We start from the raw sequence: 26527 nt of genomic DNA on the forward strand, positions 1-26527 counted from the left end.
GAGTAATTGCTCCTCTGCTGTAAAGTACTCCATAGTAATCCAAAACTGGATGTGCAGCATCTGATGTCTATTGAATTTACTTTTGCCCAAGTTTCACTAGCAAAAAAATGTGTGCAGTCCAGACTTAAAGTGAGGACATCTGTGGTGAATGGTGAGCAGCAGATTCATTACGATACAGTAGCTTTGTCCTTGGCCAGCAATGTGGTCTCCCCCGCCCGGTAGCCATCTGTGACCATAAGAGCCAACACTTAAAAACTCAGATATGGCACTAGGATAAAGCTAAAATGGGATTTGTCATAAGTGAGTGGCAGAAGTGATTTTCTGTGATCGGCTGAATGCAGCTAGACGATGTGACTGAGTGTTCTCTCTGAATTTAACACTCGACAATAGATGTTATAGATATTATAGAGGAAGGAACACACTTTTGTGCCGCATTTATTCTCCATTTGCTCATAAAAAGCAAGTGTGTGGAGCAGGTGGTCTGATACATGGCGCTAGTGCATCTTTATAGCCAGGCTGCCCCTCTCTTCACACTGTTGATTTATTATCTTTATTTGTTTTAACCAAGTGAAACACTTAGATAAACAGCTCAACAAAGTGACAGAAAATTAGAGACATCTGAGTTTCTGTAAAATGTCGAACTAATCAAGGACACATTCTTTAATTTAAATGAACTTTTACATTGTTACTAACGCAGTTTTTTTAAGTTTTCTAATGTATTTTTCCTGCAGTAGAAAGATGTGACATCTACGTTCTACAGTCCAAAATATTGTCACCCACACAGCAGCTAATATTGTGATCAGTCATGTAACAGGGCTGTATACAATACATGACACACTATCCTCAGTGTAGGGCTGCAACTGATTTATTGATTCATCTGAAAATTGTGTTCTTGATTATTTTGTCTATAAAATTTCAGAAAGGGGAGCTGCAGAGTCGGTGATCACTCTCTGTGGGTTTGACCTCTTCATATAAAAATGTAGATAATTAATATTACAGCAGCTTTAAGGATTATGAATATTTAAATCCCTACACAGAGATGATGTCAGATTTAAAGAAAAAAACCCCTAGTTCAACATCTCTAGAACAAAAGGGCTACCGTCATGTCTGTTTCACTCCACATCCAGTACATTAATGACTGCTGCTGTGTTTTAAATTTATGTTATCACTCTACAGTGTTGCGTTATCAAATGAAACAGAGAGCCCTATCTGGGGAGAAACAATTGTTTTAAGTGCTTTGGGGGGAGGGATGACAGTGAAGTCAATCTCTCCACCCAGCAGAGAGGCTTCATAGCATCACGATAACATTCTAGTCAAACATAAAATCTCACCATGCTTTGTTTTTGACAGGTAAACTCACACAGATACGCAGCTTTTCAGAGTGCCACATAAAAAGCAGCTTTTTCTTTTTTCACTTTGACAAATTCTTCTTTTTCTCAAGTGAGCGAGCATCAGCCTACGCAGCAGAGCACACAGCTTCACCAAGCCGTCTCTGTGAACATATGGCGGTGTTTTTTTTTCTTTTTAATTTTCCCTCGGCCCAAAAGTTTGCTGGATCTAGACGGGGAAGTGAATATTGTAGAGTGTTTAATCCTTTATACTTGTGGGGATTATGTTCCATTTGATATCAGATATGCATTAGTCAAATGGGTTTTGACTGCTTTCCTGTCGCAGTCACGCACACAAGTACACGTGTGCAGATATACACATGCACACACACACACGTCTACTGATTAAGACTGGGATTTGTAGTATTGACGTTTATAGCTTAGGAAAAATAAGTGGGTAAAAGGGTGTGTTGTCTTTATTGTTGCCCCCTGCAGAGTCTCATCCACATGAAAACAAACAGATTCTTTTTTTGGCCAGATTAAGATTCTCTCGGGTTATCTGTACCATAATGATGCAGTATCATGCCAGCAGAGCAGATTAGTGTTCATTTGACCTGGATTGAAGGATTTTCTTTTCATATGTCACCGCTGATAAGGGTGATACATCAGAAGTAGCAGGCACCAAGGGCAGCAGCATCAGGACATTTATGCCTCTGTGCCCCGGCGACAGCTGTGGCTGTAAAGCATTATGTTTTCATGTTGTCTGTCTGTCCCTACATCTGTCTGTTCCATTTCTTGTGAATGCGATATCTTAGAAATGCCTTGAGGGAACTTCTTCAAATTTGCCACTAAAGTCCACTTGGAGTCAAGCATGAACTGATTAGATTTTGGTGGTCAAAGGTCAAGGCTGCGACCTAAAAAAACATGTTTTTGGGCTTAACTGAAGGATTCCTATGCTAATTTTGCTACCATTTCACATAAATGATTGGATAAAATGATGAAGTGGACATTTTATGTCCAAAAGGTCAAAAGTCAGCTTCACTTCATCACAATGTTCTGCTAAAACACTTTTTTTGGTTGTTATTTAACACCATAACTCAGGAACAAAACGGGTGATTGTGATCATATTTCACATTTGGTTGGTCACTGAATTAGTGACACAGACATGTATGTAAACTATAACTTGGCTGGTTGGTGGAGGCAAACAATTGCAAGGCCTTAAACGTTTGTTATTGTACGGGAGGAAGGAAATTTGATCCACATCAGGAGTTAAAGTTTCGTCCGTACAGCACTATGTGATTATTTTGATATAAAAACACAGAGAGAGGAGTTACCACAGAGAATAGAGACTCTGCTTGCTTGTGTGAACTCAACGAACGGATTCTGATGAGTTAAAACAGAAGCTAAACTCCCAACATTATCTTTGTCATCCTTTGCAATAAAGAAAGCTTCACAGACAAATCTGAGGGACTTGACTGGAATTGGTGATAAGGGTAAAAACGTCCACCACAGCATAATTTACTTTGAAAATTGTGATATTGATATATATGGTGATTTATGTTGTGACTTTCTGGAAACACAGAAAACAATCTCCCTAAGGTCTCATAAGGAACACCCGTAGTGTGTGTACAAGAAGTGGACATGAGTTTCGGGTCTGAAAAGTGAAGCAGGTGCTGAACCTGCATTGTTTTCTAACAGCCAGCAGGGGGCGACTCTGCTGGTTGCAAAAAGAAGTCAGATTGTATGGAAGTCTATGAGAACATGAGCCTACTTCTGTCTTGATCTTTTCCTTCTGAGTTTATCAATCTTAAGTTTTAAGTCTTCCTCAACAAGCATGATGTCCACTTAGTAAATCATGGTCCCATTTAGTGGAAAACAGACCATAAAGCAGGGTATGCTTTAAGGCGGGACAACCCTGTGAATAACCATTCACATCTGGGTCAAGCCTAAACCTAACCGATCAGATGCGGGGGTCTTTGTTCAATGAACATAACATCTGGTTCAGAAACTAAAATGACAACAGCCAAAGTATCAAACTCACGGCTTCAAAACAGCGGTCCACAAACCATTAGCTGAGGTCACAGTGGCCACATCCACGTCTTTTATTTACAGTCTATGGATCCGCCCAGTGCTGGTTCTGGAGCTTTCAATCACATCATGTGATCTTTATGAGCAGATGGAGTTTGTCATGGGACTGTAGATGTTTACATTTACTCCTGAGCAATTTGGAAACTGTATATGGATAAAATAACTTCACTAGAATGTCATTTAAACAAAATTAAAAGCTTGACAAAACATGGTAGTATATAGATTCCTTATAAAACTTTAATATACAATCCAACATTGGCAACAATAGTCTAAAATGCGCAGAGATATGAAAGAAGTAGCAGCAGGAACTTTGGTATCACCTGTTCTCAAGCTCTTGGTGTCGCTTGGATTTGCCAAATTCAAAAACCTCTTGTCAAACACTGGAAAATAAAATGCAAATGAGCTGGATAGTTTGCATTTGCAAACACTTTTCAGTCTTTGCGTGTGACTGCTCTGGTGTTGTTGGGAACACCTGAAGATAAATAAACCTCCCGCTGCTGGGATCTGGCTGAATGAGACACACTGTAACTCGGTGAAGAAAGGGAGTGAATGTTTGAGAGGTACAGAGGGACTCCACAGATCCTTTTTCAGGATGTGGGGCCTCAGCCGGAGCTCCTGCGCTCCCAGCTGGGTGCCACATGGCAGCTGTGTGAGGTGACTGCCCCCTCTGCTGGGCTCTGCAGGGACCAGCAGGCTGCAAACCTCCCAGACGAGCCATGAACTTTGCTGCAGCTCATTCAGTCTTCACTGCTGCACCTGTTAACATTTGTCCCTCTCAGTCTGAATGAATGCAGCCTGTAGAGACATGCTGCTGCTTTTTCTTTGCGTTTGTTAAAATCTACTTCAGCTAATTTATAAATTTTGAATTTCCACGTTATGATACTTTATACTATATTTATGACAGGTGCTGATGCTGTTTATTTTTCATATTTTACAAATTATATTCATTTTAAAAAAAAGCTGATGAGCCTCTAAAACTTGATGCATTGTTCAATGAAAATAAAATGCCCATCTTATCTAAGTAATTGTAGTCCTTAAAGTTTAATTTTCTTATGATGAAGGAAAAAAATCCTCTTAACCTTATTACTTTTTCACGCTTGTGGTGCAGGGACGATGCCTCATTCTAACTTGTTTCAAGGCATATTTCCAGAACACATTTTAAACAAGTTGGTTTAATTTAAAAACAGGCTGAAATATAATGTTTTTAGGACTTCATTATCAACCAATGTAATAAGGTTTTTGCAGATTTAACAGTGAAACGCTTCATAAAGTGAATGAAATCAGCTACATCTTGACCAAATACATGATATTAATCCTACCAAAAAATACCATCAAAGGGCCTATTTGTCAAAACTAGTCCTTTTGTTATTGAAATACCGTTTGCTGAAAATGCTTCCATACTTTTATTTAAGTAAGATTTTAAACGCAGGACTTCCACTCGTGACTGAAATTGTCTGCCCTTGTGATGAGTAAAAACCCAAAAGACTTGTCTAAATAGCTCATGAATGAAATGAATCAAACAGTCATAAGCTAATATATATGCAGTAACATCTGCAAATTGTGCTCATTCTGTTTCCCAGTTCCTGTGGGTGAAATGTGGAGGGGAACTTGTGCGTGAACGTGTTACCGGCAGCAAAGAGCCAACCGCCACCTCCTCCTCCTCCTCCCCTTCCTCCTCCGGGAAGAGAATAGTTTGTTATCTTGTACTTGGATGACTTTTGATGCTAGACCTTTGCTGGAAATATGACATGAATTAAGTGATGTGTCTGGACACCACTTTCAATCTCAAGAGTGGCTCTTTGTTTACGCTCCTGTCTCATTGCCCTGGAGAACAACACTAAGACTAAAAAGAGAGGAGGAAGAAGAGTGAGAGAAGGGCTCTGTAAATATTATCTCAAACATCTTAATTGAAATTGGATTTTAACTGCTCGCTGGACCGTGTTGGCAAGAATCAGGTGCCAGGGAGGTAGCGTTTTTTGCATTGCAAATGTAATTTTGTGGGGTTTTTTGCCTATTGCCCAGGAGGCACTTGAAAATAGCTACCAGATATGTTTTTTCATGAGCCATTTTCTTCAGGTTGAGCCTCTCATTATTCCAATACCCATTGTGATTAGCTTTTTGGATTGAACCACAGTGTGGTCCTGTTGTTTAGTGAGCAGGAGCCGAATTCTTTGTGGGAAATTGTATTCTCTTCATGCCCAGATAGAGCTTGATGGAGTTGAAATTTTGATTGCACAATATATACAGCTAATATGCTTCGGGCTTTCATTCATCACACAAGTGGATGTGGCGCCACTTGTTGATGTTATTTACAAATGTATTGCCTATTTGGTGTAGATTAAATGGGGGAATTGCTATAGTAATTGCTGCAGAAAGTAATGTTTAGACCTTTATTATTGCCCATGGATACCAATAATGAAAATGTCACATCATCATATTGAACAAGCTATTGCCAGAGGAGGCATTCAGATCTATTACCTAAGTAACAGTTATAATGCCACACTTTTTTACAGCAAAAGTCCTGCATTGAACATTTTATTTAAAGCGGCTATAATGGTTATTTTTATAGCAATATATCAAAGTATAATGTGAAAACAAAATGACGTTGTGGAAGAGGTTACCTGCAGTGGTGAACCTACACAGCATTTTACCACCACCAGAGCATTTTGATCTCAGCAGACCACTGTTTTTAGCAAATACTGTCTAAAAACCCACTGATCACTACCTGCCCAGCACCAAATGGCAGACAGACAAATTCAGTGATTAGCTGGGGGAACATAGCGCAGCATTTAGCAGCTTAAGACTGTCAAGAGAGCGAATATTAGCCCAGAACTGCTGGATATGTAAATAAGCAGCTGCTTGATTCACAACTTGTTTCCACTCTCTACAGTGACTAGAAGCACAGGACATGAGTAAATGTACTTAGTTACATTCCACCACACACATTTGCTCAATCTCTGCACAAACTGACACATACATAAGGTCCATCATGCACCATCCATTGGACCATCAATGGCTTTTTGCTCATTTTCCCTCCTGTATATAATCTGGTCACACGGGCTCACTGCAGGAGTGTCTGGTTGAAAGTTATGGCTCTATAGAGTCCTGGGTCCCAATGATCCCACTCATTCTGTCTGCACACTGAGATCAATACCCCCTCAGAGTAGGTTTTAGCACCTTTAAAAATAGCCTCCTCAAAGCTTTCGGTGGGGGTGTGTTAAATGAAACGTCCCCGGGCTACAGCCATAAGTGGCACTGCAGTTAATGGCCATCATTGTCTGGCTTGATGGTCGCAAACAAGGTCGTTGCAGCCGCATATGGAGTCATATTCCTCAAGCAAAATGTTTTAACATTGACCGAAAGCTCTAATGTTGAAACTTTATAGCCATTCTGCTGCCTCACCGCTGGTGTTAATGGTCTCCATTTCCGCCGGCGCTCCCACACTCCCCTACTGTACTCCTTCCTCAACATCAAGCCTTTCGACTTCTCTGTCAAACGGCTCAACAGGCAGACTAGTGATCACCCTGATGGATGAGCGAACGAGGAGAAGCGTTGTGAGTCTCGCATTCGCGCTAGTGGCGGTTCAGCACCCCGCTACGCCCACACCAAGCAGCCCAATCGCCTCCAGACTTTGACACATCATTTCCCCTGTGATTTGTGGCCAGATTGAGGTTGAAGGAGACAAGGAAATTTTCTGTCCTCATGAGTACAGATGGATGTTGCAGCGCTGCAGATTGAGCCGAGGGTTGTTTCTTTTTTTTCTCCCTACCTGAAGAACTCTCTTGCTTTACAGGGGATTGGTTTAATACTCCATAATGGAGTCATGATGACTAGCTATTACCGCACATTTTCAGAAAAAGGCCTGCCATTTTATCTTCTTGTGGGATGACAGAGAACGGGCTGACTGTCCTTCCAGGGAAGCGATATGTATTATTTTGTAAAATACTCTAAGTATAGAGTGGTAATCGAGAATTTCCCATTTGTCCTCTTTGTGCTGTTTCATACGAGATCAAAGTTGAGACCCCTCTGTTTGTGATCAAAGATGGGCGGTAATGCCATGAAATGATGCGTGATGTAACATACATGCAATTGGTAAAATGCGATAGGCTTGTCAGGACAGCAAATGGTCACCGTCCTTTTCATCCACCCCCCTCCCCACTTACATGTTTGATCTCGTCCCCGAGATGTGAAGCCTCCGGTGCCTCCCTTGGGATGTTTGATGTTGGAGATCAGAGCTTGTGGTGGTGCAGGCACTTTTGGCGGTGGGGGCTTCACCATTACCAGGCGCCACATCCAATCTTCTCACCATCAGATAACTTCAAAGACTCTGGATTTTTAGGAAGGTGGTGTTTCATAGAATTTCCCACTGGTGTTGTCTGTTAGATTAGCAGCATGTTATTGAAGTTTCCTGGCAAAAAAAAATAAAAAATGCTCCAACTCTGCTGAAATCTATCATCACCTCGGGCTCCAAGATGTCGTAGCACACCACAGATTTTTTTCATCTCTGTCTCATTCTTTCTCTCTTCTGCGCATTGATCTCCAGCTCTGCCTATAGCTTCTCCTGTGTGAGACCTTTCCTTGTCCTCCATCTCTTATCCATAATTCATCACTCTCAGCTCGCTCTGCTAAGCCATCATACCTCTTACCTCCAGACGATCATTTCGCCGTTTTGCAATATCAGACAGACACCCTGGCTTTCTTGGTAGAGATGCTGAAACAGAGAAGTAGATCTCCATATCTGTGCGCACTGGGCGAGGTACCAAATCCTCTAACTGAGATTAAAAAAGAAAAAAAAAAAATCTACAGCCAGCTCTGAGGAGCTGTACTGGTGCTTTGGGCTAATTACTAACGCCAGGCTCACAATGACAACGCTAACATGTTTGACAGGTTTAATGTTGTCAGTGTTCACCATCTTCTGCATCATCATCACCTCCTTTTAATGTGTATTTTTTTTAATCTTTTGTAATGTGTCTTTGAGTTTCCAGAAAAGATAAATACAATGCAATTGTTGTATTATTCATATTATTATTATCTTAGTTTACTAAAGCACAGCTGTGGCTGATGGGAATGTCATGATCTTGACAAGGAAAAGCCAAAATGAAGAAGTCACAAGAAAATATCGTCTGGAAACCATTTATGTCTGTATGACATTTTGAGCCAATCCATCCAGTAGATGTTATAGTTGTAGTAGATATTTCATTGAATAAGTTAGAACTTAGACTTTTCCCTTTAGGGCCACCAGAGGATCACTGCAGTCAGTAGAGTTGATCTCCTAGGGACCTTAAATATCTGTAGCAGATTTCATTGCAATCCATCCTTTAGTTGCTTTTATTTCACTCTGAATCACAAACATCTACTGGCTGGTGGCACTAGAGGAGAAGTCGGGTGATCACCAAACTCAGATGGATTCGAGGTCTGGGGATCATGTGTGTGTGTGAACAAAATTTCGTGGTAATCCATCCCGTAGCTGTTGAGACCAAAGTGGTGAACTGACCAAAGTTGTCTTCTGTTGAGCCGCTGCTAAAAAAAAGTGATCTCAACCTTCTGTGTTAGCTTTTCTAAAGTCCAACGGGTCAATCGCATTACAAAGAGTAGAAAGTAGAAATTCTGTGTGTCAATAAACGGAGATTAAGTGTTAATCCCTGCAAATTGACAATCTAAGAAGAAGGAGGACTTCAGAGGGATCTTTTCATACTCGATACAACTGAAGCAAAGGGAAGAGGTTAACATGAGTCATCTGTGTTGAATTGAAAATGCAGTGACTGAATTTAACACTTTCTTTTCTTTGTTCACTGCTATAAAGCTGCTCTGCTGCTTCAGAAATGTCTTCTCACTGTAAGAGATCTCTCGTCTCTGTCTAACTAAGTGACTCCAGTTACTTAACATTAATACTTTGATCTATAAGAGATTTTACTTAGAAAGGCACACCTTTTCACAGTACCCTAACTTCATGCTAACACAATTAACATCTTTTGGCCTTTTGGTTTTCTGTATTTCAGAGTCATAAACAAATGAACCACACAGACAACTGAAGTAGCTCAGGCAAACAAATACAAACAACTCACTCTACTCAGTTTACTTTAGGTTACTGATGCGGCCGAGTCCCGAATCACCCAAATATGAAAAAAATAAAGCTTGTTCTTGAAAGTGTATTTATTCGCACATAATTTCCTTCTGTAGCATGTAGACTGCTTCTAACAAACAGACAGATATGTATGTGATTAATATATTCTTTAGTAGATCTGAAAATGCAGCATCACACGTGAAGATCTGAATAAAACTCTGGTTTGGTGAAGGAAGAGATCACCAGCGATCATATAACCTCCAAGATCCAAGACATTGTGGAAAGAAATCAATGATCTGCACACAAAAAGTCAACTGACAGACATATTGTCTCTGGAGGATAAAACTCCTGTCTGAAATCTCTGAAAACAGTCTCCCAATAATCCAGTTTGACTGCATGAAGTGACAGAACCACAGAGGGATCCAAAAGTCTGAGACGCAAAACCTGCAAATAATCAGAAGGTTTGAGGAGTCAGACACAGACAGTATGACATGTAGAATGAGGAAATATTTTAGAATCTGAACTATTTTCTAATAATCTAATTTCAGCAAATACATGGTATTTAGCAGCTTAACTCCTTTGTGCACGTTCATATATATATAAGTTCATATCTCCTTGAGTTGTTTCCTTCCGTTGAAGCTGCATTCAGACGACCTTTGTGTGAATTCGCCTTTTGCATGAAGGAGTTAAATTGATAAATGCTACAAATTTGCTGCTTAAATTTGACCTTTTTCATGTGAATAATCTCTGTAATTCTGCTGTATATAGAATATATGATATCCTAATATGCCATTCTGACTTGTACAGTAAGGATTAAACCTTGAATTTACATTGACCTCAATGCATTCCTAAAATATGAACTGTATAACTTTGCCAAGTTATAATTTATGTGAACTTTGCTGAAAGAATCGTATCACTGTTGGACGAAGTTGTTACATAAAATATTTCCACTGTTGGCCCAGTGGTACTAAAAGTTACAGGATGTAACTTGATCTTTGCATAAAGTTTTATGCACTTCACATTACTTTGCCACAGTCCCAAAAGCACAGTGTTATACAGTGTAATGATGTTTTAATGAAAGAAATCTGGTTTATAACCTTTTAGTATAAAATGAGACATTTTATTCATAAAGCATGCAGCACACATTTTCCTCAATCATCTTTTTTCTTGCCTGGTTGTTATCTTGTATATTGGCTGGTATTTATTGCTATATGTAGCTGTGACTGCTGGCAGATTTCTAATGCAAATGGAAAGCCTCTACTTTTTTAACCCTTCAATTCAAGCTATTAAAGTGCTGACAATAAAAAAATGAATATTAAGGTTTGATTAAACTGCAGCACCTTTTTAACCTTTAATCAGTAGCGTTAAAAGCAATTGTGTATATCAACAATTGGTTTTTGACTCGTTGAAGTTCTGAGCCGACAAACTCAAAATTGAATTTTGACAAGAAGAAATTCTAATTAAAATATGTACAATTAATTTCTTTTAATTCTTTTCTGTTCATTCTTGGTATCGGCAACATCAGTGGAAATGTTCATTATAGATATCTGTAACTTAATTACAACTAGTCAACTTTTACTATTGACTTCTATTTAAACTTCATTAGATATCTGTCATTCAGTTTTGACGTGCTATAATGCCATTATATATTCATAATGCCATTCTGAGTAGCTGTAATTCTGATTAATGATATCTACAACTCAGTTCTCAGATGAGATGTTAATTATTGTTAGAAACCAATTCTCACCAGAGGCAGTGTTGATATTCTTCAGTTCTTACATAATAGATATCATAAATGGAATAATAATCCAGATTATTATCTGAAATTCAATTAAAATAGTCAAAATTAAATTATGTCGCCTCGGAATATTATAGATTTTTGAGATATCTACATTTCCTTTTCCAACAAATCAGGACTGAATTTTCAGAAAAATCAAAACAGGAAGTCAAAATGTCATCGTGTGACATCTTCAATGACGCACATAAACGTCTAAAATGAATATGGTCATTTGGGCTACATATCTGAAATGGTTTGTTGATGTGTCGGACACATCAGAAATACAATTGTTGATATCTGAAATGTGAAATTATATTTCCACTAGTCACAATCCTTTTTCAGCTTTTTCAGCATGTGGAAATTCAGTTGTAGATATCTGTAATCATTTTTCTTAGTAGTGACAAAGAAATTCCTTATATCTATAATTAAAGTAAAGCAACCTGCAATTCAAATTTAATCAGCAAAATTTTGCATGTGAAAATATCTTTGTAACTGTTTTACAGATATATTAATTAACATTTGAACTAGTCAAAATGACATTTTTAAATGTTGAAATGTAATTTCCACCTGTGAAAACTCAATCACTGCTAATCAGAGCTGTTGAAAGGTGTTGAAAGAGCTCGCCATAATTACACATTCAGTTTTTGCAATGATTGCTGCATTTCTCAGACTTGTCATAAGTGCACCTCCACCTCTCTCTCTCTCCACAGAGGAAGTCGTTGATCGCCACCAGTCTGATCGTGGCGGTGTCGCTCTTTGTGGTTGTGGTGAACTACTCGGAGAAGCCCTACTTCCTCCTGCAGCCAGTGTTCGGTCAGACCTTCAGCAGCCACTGGATGTTCTCCAAGCAGCCGTACAAGGCCTTCAAGCCTCACCTGGGCTACGTCAGCATCCCCAAACAGGAGGTGAGGGCCACAAGTGGACAAAACACACAAACACATACCAGCTAAATTTAATATTTTTTGCCATCTGCATATAGATGGTAGACGTTATATGAGCTGCTATTTAGTCTCATTACTCTGGCTAGCATCTCGCTACCTCTCTCGCTGCTAACGCTAATGACGTCTGTGCAAACTGGTTAAAAGTAGAATGAGTAGGATTTGTCGTTTGCGGTTTGTAAACACAACATTCAAAGTTGGCCCCATCTGCCGGATTTAACTGACTGCTGTGAGGGTCAGGAAGCTCGATTTTCATAGCTTCCTCTTGGATGCGTGCTCACGATCTGTCCTGGCTGCTGTTATTGTCTGGGGGCTACACATTCACTCCCTAGAAAAGAAAATACAGGCAGAGAGAAGCAAAGTCTCTGCAGATACAGACACCACCACACACGTCTAGTGGGTCACAGGTGATGATTGAGTGTGATGATGGATTATTTTTTATTATTTGTATTTTTTTATTTATTTCTGTAACCCTTACCCTATGAATCTATACATTGTTTTTTAGGGAAAAAAAGAGAAATCTCATTCTACCTTTAATTAAAAGGTAGGATCAAATAGTGTGTAATGTAAAGAATGTCACTTGTGGTGACAAACCCACAGAGTGTTATTACCGGATTACCAGTTTCCCTCTGAAGTACGAAGCATTTTGATGTCTTCCAGCTCATTGTTTTACTTTTGCAACCTGCAACTTTACTGTTTTGGTTCACTCTCACTGTTTTCATCAGCGTCGTTTTCAAGCCGACTTCACACTACCTGCACAGCAGACAAAGTTAGGAACTAGCTGGCGAACACAGTGGAGCTTTCAGCAGATAAAAAGTGTGATATTTCTTGCTGGAGTTGGTCAAGAACAAAACAGAACTAAAAGCAGAGCGGACTCTGAACTTATATTCATTGGGTGGCCAGAAACATGACTTCAAATGAATACTAATCATGCTCGGAGTCTGATTGATGTGTGTGTATAGCAACAAGTTCACCATATCAACTTAGTAAGGTGATGAAGTGTCAGTGGTGCATGTACAGCTTGTTGCACTGCACCTGAGTGGCCAAAAAATGTCCATACTTTAGTTTGTAATTAATACAAATGTTGAACACCGTCACCTGGTTCATTTTGATACAGTGATTGATTGATTGAAACCTTTATTTATGCAGGGTGAACTTGCGCAAGTGCAACGTACAGTATAAGTGTGAATGAAAGGAGGTTAAATGAATTAAAAAATGCATAAGATGACAGCTAAAAGATGGCAAAATAAATGATGACAAAGTGGTTTCTGTGATCAAGACAAAGTTCTGAGCTTTAAACCTGAATTCTGTCTCTAAAAAAACACTGTTGAAAAAATGATTTCTGCATCTTTAAGCTTTACGAGTGACTGTGCAGGACATGAGAGGCAGGTAGAGTGAAAGAGGGGATGACATGCAGCGCAGGGCTCAGACTCTGACCCGGGCTGCTGCAATAAGGACTTCATAAATGGTATGCATCCTACCAGGTGACCCACTGGGGAGCGGGGGTCCTTGCACAGCAGTCTTGAAATTAAAGCATTGACCTTTTTACATTTTTCACATTACATTGTGGGTGTCATGACTTACATCTAACCTTGGCAACCTTTTCTTTCATGGTGAATTCATATTCTATAAGCCTCTATTAACATTAGTTTTCAATCACACAGCTTCACCTTGATAATGAATGTGTATTTAAATGCAATCTTGCAAAAAGCACTGCACCTTCTTGAGGAATTCTTTAATTCATTACATCAGGTTCACTGTGATGGATCTGAAAATGCCTGTTTGATGTCTCCAGTGTGAATTATTTCTTTGTAATTCCAAACACCCATGTCCGTGATCCTATTCTTCCGCCTTCAAACAGCTCTGCGCTGTATACTCCCAGCACAATTTATGGAAATTGAAATATCAAAGCCTTTTAATTCCCACCACATCAAAATGTAAAAACCAGGCTATGTGTTTGTTGTTTAGGAAGGCAGCCAGCGAAAATTGAATTGTGCTCATACTGGTGGATATTGTGTAGTCACGCAGGAAAATCGTATAATTTGCTCGCAGAGATGCGTGCAACATTTCCAGCTGACAGGTAATGAGGATTGCGCTTTCAGTTTGGGATGCAGTATGTCTAGATTTGGAGTTGCAATGGATGAGTTGGTCCTTCATGAGGAGTGGATGCCTTATATTCAGCAGGCTGATATTGGCAGATTAATGCGGAGCGTCATTCTCTGCCTCCGGAGAGTTTCACCCGTACAACATGGGCCCAGAGGCAATCACGTCTTACACCAATCTCTACGTCTGCACCTCCTTCTGCCTCCACACAAGCCTGGTTAAATCACTGCCCTCTCCCCATGGATATTTATGCAAATCAGAGGAAAGACTGGCAGCTTCTGCAGAATTAGGCGTCTTTTCGGCTCAATTTCCCCCACCAGTGAGTTCTCTTTAACGAATCAGAAGAGGCAGTGATTGGCCTGAATGTGGGTGTCAAAAATGTTCTGCATGCTCTCAGGATTTCTGACAAAGGGATGGATAGAATTGTGGAGGTCTGGTCAAGGTGATACTCATGTGCCGGGTGTCGTAAGTGATTATGTCCGCAGTAAAAGCCTGCTGTGTGAGCTGTCAGCCTCTGTTAAGCACACAGCAACACCTTAAGAAGCAGTAATATTTCTCCTGGACAGTGAAGCAATCTCACATGATCCACAGTGAGGTGTCATTTCAGGTGTTATAAACCTCTTGCAAGCATGTATAATGCATAACCTGGTAGCATGGGAATGGCCTGCCTTATTTTCCTCATTTGATTGAGTCTGCCTGCAGGTGTGATAAATTGCTCCCACTCTGCCTTTCAGGAGAAATAGAAAACATTTGTCTTGTGGCACTTTACATTCATGCCCCTGGTCTATCACAGACAGAGACAGAAGCTCAATATTTTCATTTAGAGTTGAAAAGTTTAAATTCTCGCCCTTTGCAATGTAAACAACAGCAAACACGAGGGGAAAGTGACTCTGTCTTAGAATTGCTGTGTGGATCATTTTAATGAGAAATATTCTAGACTGGGCTGCACCAGCTGTTTGTAAATCCATCTCTAAGTTTGTGTGTATAGTTTTTTTTTTTTCTAAATTCTTAATAACCACCAGCTAGTTTCACACTACGAAACTTGAGAGACACTTAAGTGACGTCTAAATCAGCTGCTGCTGAAACCCCCTCCAATCAGAGGCAATAAATTGTGTCACCAGAAAGTTACTTCAGCATCAGGAGCTCTAACATCCATCCGTTGTCTGTACTGCTGGTCCTCAGGGGTCATGGGGGGGAAGCTGGAGAGAACATGCACATCCACACAGAAGGTTCAAACCACTAAGTGGATTCGGACCTGGAAACTTTTTGGTGCATTACTTTTGAAAATAATAGTTTTGAATGATATTTTGAACTAACTTTCCAAGCTTTTGTAAGTGTTGAAAATGAAGTATGACTTCTCTTTTATTTACACCTGCATAAACAGAGAACAATGTGTGTCACTCTCCATTTACTGTATAGGGCACTATATTTACTTCATCTCAGTTCACTGCTCACTAGTGAGTCTGTTATATAGGGAGATGTGAATGAAGTAATAGTTTTGAACAGTTTCAGAGTCAGTGGCATTCAAGCAGATTAAAATGAGCAGGAAATATCTGATTAAACTAAACTAACTGACATTTTTTGGTAATTTAGTTTAACCTAAATTTAGCATTACATTTTATTTTTCGATGAGTGGTATATTTTTTGTTTCTTCTCAGTTTACATCATTATCATTAAAAGCATTTTGATCAAGTATCAGGTCAGATATTTTAACCACACTGCACTTTGCCTTATTTAAACAGGTGACATATTACGCAAGATACCGTTAGCGTTGTGTGCTAGCTCAGTTAGCTGTGCGACAGTTACACCTGCCCATTAATAATCTAACCGATCTAATAATTGTTTGGTGCAACCAAAGTGATAGGTCATAGCTTAAGTAATTCATTTTATTTGTTTTCTGAGATGGCGTTTCAGACATAAGCCATATTTGTCTTGTTTATTATGAAGTTCTCCAAGAGGAACATTTGGACTCAATCACTCTTTCTCGTGCAGACAGCTACACTTAATCAATGAATTTTTAAGTGCTGTGGAGGCATCTTACACTGGGACTTGGCACGTTAATGCAATAATCATTGCTTATTAATTAATCTTATTTACAGCATTTTAATAAACGTCAAGGTTAAGTTCACACCTCAGTGCTGTAATTTAATGATGACTGTGTTCCCGGCATTAAAACAGTTTTTTTTTTTTTTTTCAAATAACCCACTTTATTTTTAACACAGTCATGCATTAAAATCTGAGGCTTTGAGTAGATTTTGTACTTATCAGAGATTTATAATCCCAAAATTATTGGGATTATAAAAGCGCACTCTGAAACGGCACCATCATGAACATGAAACTGAAACATGAATCACAGTTGAGAGGATGAAGAGGCCATAACATTTTATTGATTTACAAGATGTAATGTTCAAAGATTTGTAGGGAGCTGGATGTTTCAGTGGAGTTTTTAGTTGTTAGGTGAGGTTTTACACACTTCCTCAATGCATGTAAATGTGATTAGTGCTCATGGGAAGCTGATAATGTTCCCCGCTTTTATTTTTGACTGTAAATTACTCAGATGCCTGTTTTTAATTTCAAATGAACCTTGATTAATGCAGAAAAGTTCTTGCTTGATTTTCTTGCTAAATTTTCTGCATCGTACCGTTCAAGTACGACCTCGGTGTTTGTCACACTGCTTGAGCGGCTTCATTGCAGCGGTCGTGTTTTAAATGACTTGCTCAGGGGCTCCTCGGTGTAGGTTTCCACTCACAGACTCATGTGTCTCACATGCAGTTAACCAGCCAGTGTTCCCCACAGAGCTCAGCCAATCTGTGTGTGCTGAAAGGCGTGATGGAGTTATGAGCTGGGCTGAAGGGAGTGGGTGATGATGGACGAGCTGCCGACAGCTCAAGGCTGCGGTGATGTGTGTCTCAACCAGCCAGTAAATGGAGAGCTAGCAGCCCAAGTCCAGAGACCATTTCTTAGCCCGTGACTGAATAGCAATGGCGGGTAGCTCTGCTGAAGTAATTCATGCAAGAATGATGCTACGTAAGAAAGAAAATCAATGTTTCTTTCAACAGCGAGTCATATGAGTAAGTAGCCACAATAGAACTTTTGCTCTAAAACTCTGTTGTTTGTTGATTTAAACGCAGGACACGCAAGAGAGAGTTTCACGTTCGCTGCCTAAACAGTCGACCAGCACACAGCACAAATGCAATTTGTATGCAAACCAGTGACATTACAGTTATTCTCCATTAAGCAAATGATCAAACAGGACTTAGTCATGATACAATGGGTTTTTCTTTTCTACCGTTCTCTTGCATTCATTCACTTAAATAAGTTTAATCTCATCAAAACAAACCGAGCATATTAGCTTCAATTAGGTAAATCTCCCATTTCGGATTCAGAGAAAGCTTTCTTCCTCCCTTGGCGAAGCGTAGCGAAGACTTATTATTGAAGATTCATTACAAATCCCCTTGCTCCAGTAAAGTTTAATAAGATGTATAAAAGTATACAGCAAGATAAATGACGCAACTCCAGAGCTTCTCTCCTCTGGAAGAATCTGTTGTAACCTCGCTGGTCCCACATTCAATTAACTTAATCAATGTTAGTTCTGGGCACAGTGACATTAATCTTAGGAAATAAAAGAAAACTATATAGGGCTGTAAACCCCTGATGAATAGTTCTTATAAATAATTACCAAATGCATTTTATTTTATGTTATGATCTCCCACACGCATGCCAAAACATCAATTTAATATCATTATTGCATACTATCACCTCGTAAAGATGAAAATGAAACAACATGAGAAGCAGTATATTTTAGAAGGAATCCACACTCAGAGGTATTTATGATTACGTTTAAGTTGAACAAAGTTAAATTAAAAGACAAAAGCCAGGCGTGCTTGAACTTGTCATCAGTCGAGGTCTCAATGTTTAAGCAGTAATTTGACATTTTAGTCATTTTTGAATAATATAGTTTTAGTTTTTTTTATATAAATAGTTTTCAAATACATTGAAATAAAAGATAAAGATTTTCTTACACATTTCTGCAGGAGTTCAAACAGTTGAAGATCAATAGTGGTGATTACCTCACCGGTAGCTAAGATTTCTGGTTCTGGCTTTAAACTCTAAATTTGTTGTCTTTGCTCTGTTTTCCCATGATTATTTCAAGACATCCCTGTTCCCTTACCAATGTTCTTGCATTTTTAGCCTCTCAGTGATGGAGAATGCTGTTACCTGTATTCAAGCACATACAAGCAGACTTAAAGCCAAGTTCTCAAGCCCCCAAGCTCTAAAAGAAAATGATAAAGCAGCGCAGTGTTTTTCCCTGTGATATATTTCCTTTCTCTTCGGTCTCTAGTTTTCCTGTGTCTCTGTTGTGTGAGCTGCACCACAGCAAAGCTGATTATTTTCTTTGTCATTGATAAAGGTTCATAAACTGCTTATTGTCTCTTAAACCACAGCTGCAGACTTGAGACTTGAACTGGAGTCATAAAAAGGACATGAAACTTATCGTGGACCTGGCTTGATTTATTTGAGACTTAACTCCTTGAAGATCTCCTTGAGATTTAAAGCAGAAAACATATTTCATCATGAAGCATGTGCAAGACATGGTACTTGACTTGTTATTTGTCCTCACAACTTGAAACTTGTTTCTGTAAAGTTTAAGCTTGACGTCAAACTTACTCTGACATGTTTGTAATTACCAGTGACTTCACTTTGTCTTAACTGACTCTGACTTCTCTTGATTAATTTTGGACTTAACTGATATTTGCCTCAGACTTGAACTTTCTTCAACTAACTTTGACTTGAGACTTGACTCCTACTCGTCCTGGCTGATAGGAAATTTAACTCAGACATATCTGAAATTACCTGTGACTTTGATTTGTTTCGATCGACTTTGACTATTAATGCTACACTTGACTTGAGATTTGCCCAAACAAAATTATTGCTGGACTTATCTCTATTGACTTGAGACTTGATATGGACATGTGTCTGTTAGCTTTGGACTTGACAGACTTGAGACTTGCCCTAACATACTAAAGATTTGACTTGTCTCTATTGAGACTTTACTTGGACTATTCTCTATTAATCATAATATGATGATGATGATGATGATGAAATGTTCTGACTGCCTTTCTCTGTCTCCTCCAGCCTCTGAAGCTGCACTGTGAGCTTTGCAGCATTGTGTCTAGCTCTGGCCAGATGTTGGGCCAGGCTGCTGGCCCGCAGATCGACCACTCTCCCTGCATCTGGCGGATGAACAACGCCCCCACACGGGGCTTCGAACTTGACGTGGGCCAGCGAACCACACTGAGAGTCGTCTCGCACACCAGCGTCCCCCTGCTGCTGCAGAAGCCCCAGTACTTCTTTGGCCAGGGTAACGACACCGTCTACGTTGTGTGGGGGCCGCTACGAAACATGCGGAAGGACGGGAAGGGTATCGTGTACAACATGCTGCGGCAGGCGGCTGAGAACTACCCTCATGCACGCATCTACGTCACCACAGAGGACAGGATGAACTACTGCGACATGATCTTCAAGAAGGAGACGGGGAAAGACAGGTGAGTCAGTTCATTATTTCTTTTTTGTTTTCTTGTTTCTGTTTTGTTTTTGACACAGCATCCCTACATTTCACAGCAGACGTTCAGTTTTTCTCTCTGACAAATTTACCACTCAGTACTTTACATTCTCTGTTTTGTTCACTGCTATAATATTGACCTTAATCGTTGGTGATGGTCTGCCCAGTGCTCAGTGCTTTCCTCGTCTCAAATCCCTCCTTTCATGTGCTGTTATCAAAGTCAGTTGCTTAACCTCTGAAGAGGTTCAACACAGCACTGGATGTCATTCTCTGAAGACGAGCTTTCATGAGGAGCCTCAGAAGAATAAGCATCATGGGTTGTAGACATCGGCCAAATGCTGGTCTGGGAAAATCCGGTTAATGAGGTAGCATGCTTCTGGCAGTCTTTGTAAACACCCAAGTTGCAGTCAGTCTCACAGATTCTCTGACAGCATCTTGGTGCATTTAAAATTTGCAAAAATGGTAAAAATATTCAAGCTACAGATCAGTGAAGGATAACCTGGAAAGCTGGAAAAGTTATTTGTTTGTAGGAGACATTTGGCAACCGTATATACTGAAATTGCACTGAAGACAGACCCACCCAGCAACTCCTTTCTCTATCATTTTCCCAAAGAGATTTGCAGGTTAATGACTGTAAGCACCAGAGTCCAGGTTCGCTATTGTTTCAGATGAACCTCATTTCTCAGACCAGCCTCCGCTCATTTCCACAGAGCTCTACACTCCTGCCTCTCCCACATGTCATCAAGACCTCTCTTAACTTCTTAAGAGGATTAACATGTTTGGTAATAGGCGTAGCATCCATTCCATTTCAGCTCCATTGTCTCGCTCTCATTCACGACGACGAGGTTAACACTTAATTTCATGTACGGCGTCCATGTTCAGCTTGGCTCAGCTGTTCCGACGGCCGCGAAGCACAGATAGAAATGTGGGATTAGGGAGGTATGCTTGGGGAGAAGAATCTCATTACAGGACATAATGCTCCTGGGTGTGATGCAGCACTTCAATCACTGCTGATTGGCAAGAGAGACCAAACCATACGTGTGAACAGTGAACTGCATCTAATGAATATTCAGTGAGGTGTGCCTACAGTATATGTCTGTTTCCCTGCCTTTTCGTCATTGTTTATGTTCATCTGCAACTTGTCTGCTCATATTCCACTGTTAAGAGGTAATTCGCGTCCATGGTAACAGCTTTTATATCTGCCTGGGTGACAGCAGTAGCACAGTATTTTAAAATGTAATCAAAGGGAGGGGAGGGAGTAATTGCTATCATTAAGTTGAACATTACAGGTTAAACAGTGTGGAATGACTCCAGAAATAACATACATTGCTTTATGTTACTCTCGTAGCTGTGTAAACCAGTGTTCTTGAAGTCAACTCCAATGTAACTCAAAAAAATAAACGTGGTCAATTTTATTTTCTCTGCTCATCCATGCAAACTAATGTCTTATAGGCCACAACGACATAACGCACTCTAGAACTTACTGAAGCAGCTCATCTGCCTTTACTCTGTCATTTGTATGCACGTTCACTGGTTTACTGTCAGCTCTTGCTGCATGGTGCGTGGGATAATCATCAGCTTGGAGGAGATGGAACGGCGATCGAACATAGCTCTAATTATCCAGATTGCAGCGAGCAGCCAAGGAGACGCGCCGCCTCAGCTTCGACTTGCTGATCAGACACACTGCTGACTGACTGACTCGCCATTCAACCGAGTAACCATCTCTCAGCAAGTAATCTAAAAACCCAGATGTAAAGGGTCTGTCAGGGAGCTCAGATATTTCTGGACAGCGATGTGACTCAGAAGTGGAGAGATTACGATGATCTAAACAGGACTGAAGTAAGGATCACCTCAGTCCAGTCAGCTCCATGACCAGGACGTGCTGATTTCAAATCAGGAACAGGTGGAAAAGGGCAAATCAGACCTAATTAAAAAGCCAGCGTGCATAATTAATAATAATAATAATAATAATAATAATTCTATTCAGATTTTGAGTATGAAGTGTGTTTACAAATGGAAAAGTGACTTGACTTTTGAGTGTGATTGCTGTAGCAAACTCAGTATATTACACTAATAGGCCTTTGACATTTTGACTTGTCATAGTAGGAAAAGCACTGGGGTTAATAATAACATTAACAGTGGGCCGTTTCTGTTCAAGTATTTATGTATATAGAGCACACCGTACTGTTTGTAGTTAGTATGCAAACAATTTTTAAATTTTTTTTAAATAGTAAATAAAATACATGCACCAACAGACTCAGTCAAACTGCAGCTTTGGAATAAAATTGCCATTTAACTTCACAAACAGAAAAGAAAATGTTTTCCAAAGCGAATGCAAAACGTTTTGTTTTCCTACATTTTTCTGTTGCCGTCTCACAATCAATTTTTTCAGTGCTAAATTTTTCCCTTTTTTTTTTTCAGCTTATAAACAAACTGCTCGAAATTAGCATGTAGCATGGAACTGGGACACAGTAACTGTCGTTTATCACACAACGTATTGCTCAAAGGAAATCAAGCAGCTACTGACAGCCTGGAAAAAATTTAAATTGATGGTGGTAACGAAAAAAACCCCCGGCTCCAATAAACAGAAAACAGACAAACAACTATTATAAATGTGTGGGGAAAATGTGTTTTCGCTTTGTGAGTTGTTATTTCATCGTCACAGTATAATTGACGTCCGTTGGCATCATTTCACAAAAAAGAAAACAGTACATATTATTCATTATTAGAGTATAATATTGAAATGTGTAATATTCAGATGAGTGGATGTAGATGAATTCACTGGAGCTATGTTCTGAACCCTGTAACACTCAGTTATTGAATATGTTTCACAATAGATTCAACATCATGACATGCACAGGAGCTTGTGAGTGACAGCTCTCTTTATCTGCTGGCAAGGAAAAACGTCTGTGTTTATGTATTTTACAAACAAGGAGAAGGTGCTGATGACGCTGCCCAACAAAAAGCCAAAACTCATCTAAAAGAAAAAATGCCGGAGACAAGACAATGAAAAGTCCAGCCATGGATGTAAATGTATTGGACAGCCGCTTAAACACATGACTTATGTAATTGAGCACTGCGGCTGGAAGTTGTACAGACTGAAGCTATCCGTCATGAGAGCTACCTCCTGAGCTGCAGTCGTTGGCTGTCGGACCGTATCGGCGTGGCCCTGTTACTGGTGGTAGATAACAGACCTTACGACGACACAGGACTTAAATCACAGTGTCACTTTACTGCACTGCCACCTGGGCCTGCGTGACCTGGGTCTCTGCTTCCCAGCCAGCCGCTCCTTCCTAGCATGTGTATGTACTTCATTCTTCAGTATTTTATTACTTTTACAATTTTAATGTAACCTACAAGGTTGTACGTTTCATTAACCTTTGTGCTCTTCTTAACACTCTTTTTAAAATGTTTCTGTATATTTATAGACAGTATAGACAGATTAGTCACATTGAAAATATTTTTTTATGTTTTGAAACCTGTATTGTTAACATACGTTTGCCTTTTTTTTCCCCTTCCATATAGTGTCACTGTGGTTTGTGCAAAACAGGCATGATAAACATGATAAACATGATAAACATGGCAAGTGTTTTAGGTAAAAGGAGGTTTTGCCCTGAAGTTATTAACTTTGATAAAAACACTAATGCCTGAAAATAATCTTAAACAGACTCGGTAATGAACAACGAACACAAATGTGATTCTATTTATACTACACTGGTTGTTTGTGATGCACAGACATGTTCACACAAGTTTGTCGGCGCTGACAGTCCCACACAAACATGGGAAGATGACACAGCTCAAGGCCCTGTTGACATGGCTTAAGGCCATGTTGACACAAAGTATGACGTGGGCTTAAAGGCGTCAGTATGCTTCAAAACAAGCGCTCGTTGGATTTTAGAACAGCGTGTGAAACTTGCTCCCTCCCAAAACGATAATCCGACAATCACTTTATCCCATGATTGGCCTCCCAGCTTGCTGATGCCTTAAACTCCAGTACAAACTTACATTTACATCAGTCAGAGTCGTGTCACCCTGGTCGTGCTGGCATCGCGTTGGTCCGCATTTGAATCTTAAAACATGCAAGATTCAAACAAAACAGGGATGTGCTCATTAAACATCACCACTGGTCAGAAAAACTCCATGGATGACCTTTAATTACAAGAGAACACAGGCACCAGTGAGATTTAGCTCATGTACTTACATGGACTTGCTTTTAACGTGCAAACTTTATGGCATCACATCTGTTTTGGTCATGGCCATGCAGCTGTTCCTCACCTTTCATTTGTCAGACAAACTTAACACCAACATCCACTACACATTTGTATATGGATTTACATTTGTGTGTCTTCCTGCACATCAGAGCACGCGATACAAACTATCTGAGCACCCACTCATTCAAAATTACCTGAAAGTGTGACTCGTGATGAGAAACTCCACAGGTGACCTTTACCTTCAGGAGAGCACAGGTGCTATCGAGTCATAGCTCATTTACTTCTGTGTATTCTCGTTAAATGAGCCCAGTCATTTTCATACGCACCCGGCATTAAATTAGATTACTTGTTGTTCCGTACGACATTTTATGGTGTCACATCTGGCTCAAAATTAACTCCTGTTGAGACGTCAGAAATAAGAAGACATGAAGGTGACAGTAAAATCTGTAAGGTGGCTTGTTTTTGGGGGGGATTATTTTGTGAGGAAGACTCTGGTTTCCTGCTGTGGTTGTCAGATGAGAGCAGGCAGAGCAGAGTGTGATGCAAAGCAGCTGTAATAATAAAAAACTCTCAACTCAGGTACAATGAAATGAGCATAAAACTGAGGAACTGTGACCAAATCTAATTTGAGCAATAGTAGTCTGATATTTTATAGTGAACCAGAATCAGTGGCAACTAACCGGAAGTGAGAAAAGTGACACAAACACAAATTGTCCTTAAAGGGCTTGCTGACGCTTCAGGGCAAATAGCAGTGTGACGAAAGAACCAAAAATGGATGTTTCATCTGCAATTCATCAACAGGGGTGAGTCAGTCTAATCGTAGATGAACTTAATAGCCGATGCTCCACTCTCGTGGGCCTCCAAATATGTGGTGAATTTTATTTTAATCTGTTTTTATTAGCGTGAATGTCACGGCTGCGTAATCATGCCTCATAATCTCCAGCCGTCCTCTTCGTATGAGTGTAAGTACCCCTGGCAGTCAGCGCTTGGTCGTCCTGAAATAGTTTGGCATGTAAATGAAACACCATTCAGTTCAGCAGCTCCGCTCTGTTACAATCACGGTCTAAGAGATTCTGTTCAATATTTGTGAACGTGAACAAAGTCCTGCGTCGCAGATTTGAGATGCTTTTGTGGTGTCGTCAGTTAGAAAAGCCCAGGGGCGCTCCAGTGAGAATGAATTGGGAAAGACAGAGGAGGGGAAAGCACCCGTAGGGACTTTCACGGGATGAGGGACTATTTGCTGGTTTAAAACTGACAAGATCTACATAGAATAAAAGATCACTTGTATATAAAGTATCAAGCAAAACCTATTAGTATTCCAGAAATTCAGTCTCCTGTTTGTTATCTGTGAAGCTGCTTTGCTAATCACCAGTGGTTTTAGTGACTTTGGAGGCCCCAGGCAAAGACCAGTGTGAAGCCCTTCTCTACTTTGCTTAGCACAATCATAGCTGGTGAGCAAAAACTATTTGGAGAAGGCGAACAAAGCCACAGAACTGAAGGACATCATATGCTGTCTCTATATAGATAAGCCTTTGCTGCTAAGTGTCTGTTTTTCCGACACAGCAAACAAAATACAACATATTGTTTTCCCCCTATTTTTAATTGTAATCTTACCGTTTTCTTTAGTTAACCTTTTTTTGGGAACTTGATATCCCATATTTGTATTGGGCCTTTTTTAAGGGGCCTCATCTGTTTATCAGGCCACAATGTGGGGTCCTCACTAGTGTCAAACTTGTGGTGGGCTGCTGCTGCCTGGCGCTGCTCACGTTACACTTACGTGACTACTTGTTACTGTTTAGGCAAACTGGGCACCTTCGTTCCTCCTCCTCCTCTTCTCAAACCCACTTTGAAACCATTTCATTGCAACAAAGATAGTGACCTTCTGCCTCTGATGGTAACTCAAAATGCTATATAATTTGATTTGGTACAAATGCAGCATACAAGGATACAGGAAGGTCAAGGTGGAATATCCTGATAAATGTGAAATGAGGGTGATAATAAATATTGGCAAATATAGCCTAGATATTTAATTGGATAGAGCGACATATACATATAGACAGATCTAGTTTTTATCTAATACAGATTTGGAGCGAGAAAGGAAAAATGTTTTATTAATGAAACAATAAATAAAATAATGAGGCTCGCAATTACCTATGACCTATGACCTTTGTGTCTGTAGCTCACGTGTAAGGACATTATCTCATGCTCAAAATATCTGATTAGACTAAATTTCTCAGTGTCTGGGCAGAGCACAGCAAAATTAAGTTAATTAAATTTCCAGTTTTCATTTCATCAGACTATTTAAACATTTATAAACACAAGTTGCTCTGATTTGAAGTCTTTTGACTTGAAATGATGTTGATACAGCTGAGGGTTCCACTAAACTCATTAAATTTTAAAGTTTTTAAATTTTACAAGACTTCCCAGCATGCATTGTTTGGCAGTGAAAACTCTC

The 26527-nt window shown here is 39.8% G+C and overlaps 1 protein-coding gene across 1 annotated transcript in view; it reads left to right on the plus strand.

Moving 5' to 3' along the window:
* Positions 1-26527, plus strand: part of st6galnac3 (ST6 (alpha-N-acetyl-neuraminyl-2,3-beta-galactosyl-1,3)-N-acetylgalactosaminide alpha-2,6-sialyltransferase 3) — a 67159-nt gene that overhangs the window by 13675 nt on the left and 26957 nt on the right. The window contains exons 2-3 of the mRNA XM_070845448.1: positions 11968-12162; positions 19435-19844. Of these exons, the coding sequence (XP_070701549.1) occupies positions 11968-12162; positions 19435-19844 (605 nt within the window). The remainder of the gene's footprint in view (positions 1-11967; positions 12163-19434; positions 19845-26527) is intronic.

The sequence above is a fragment of the Pempheris klunzingeri genome, chromosome 15 (genome assembly GCF_042242105.1).
Source record: "Pempheris klunzingeri isolate RE-2024b chromosome 15, fPemKlu1.hap1, whole genome shotgun sequence".
In the NCBI taxonomy this organism is placed as follows: Eukaryota; Metazoa; Chordata; class Actinopteri; order Acropomatiformes; family Pempheridae; genus Pempheris; species Pempheris klunzingeri.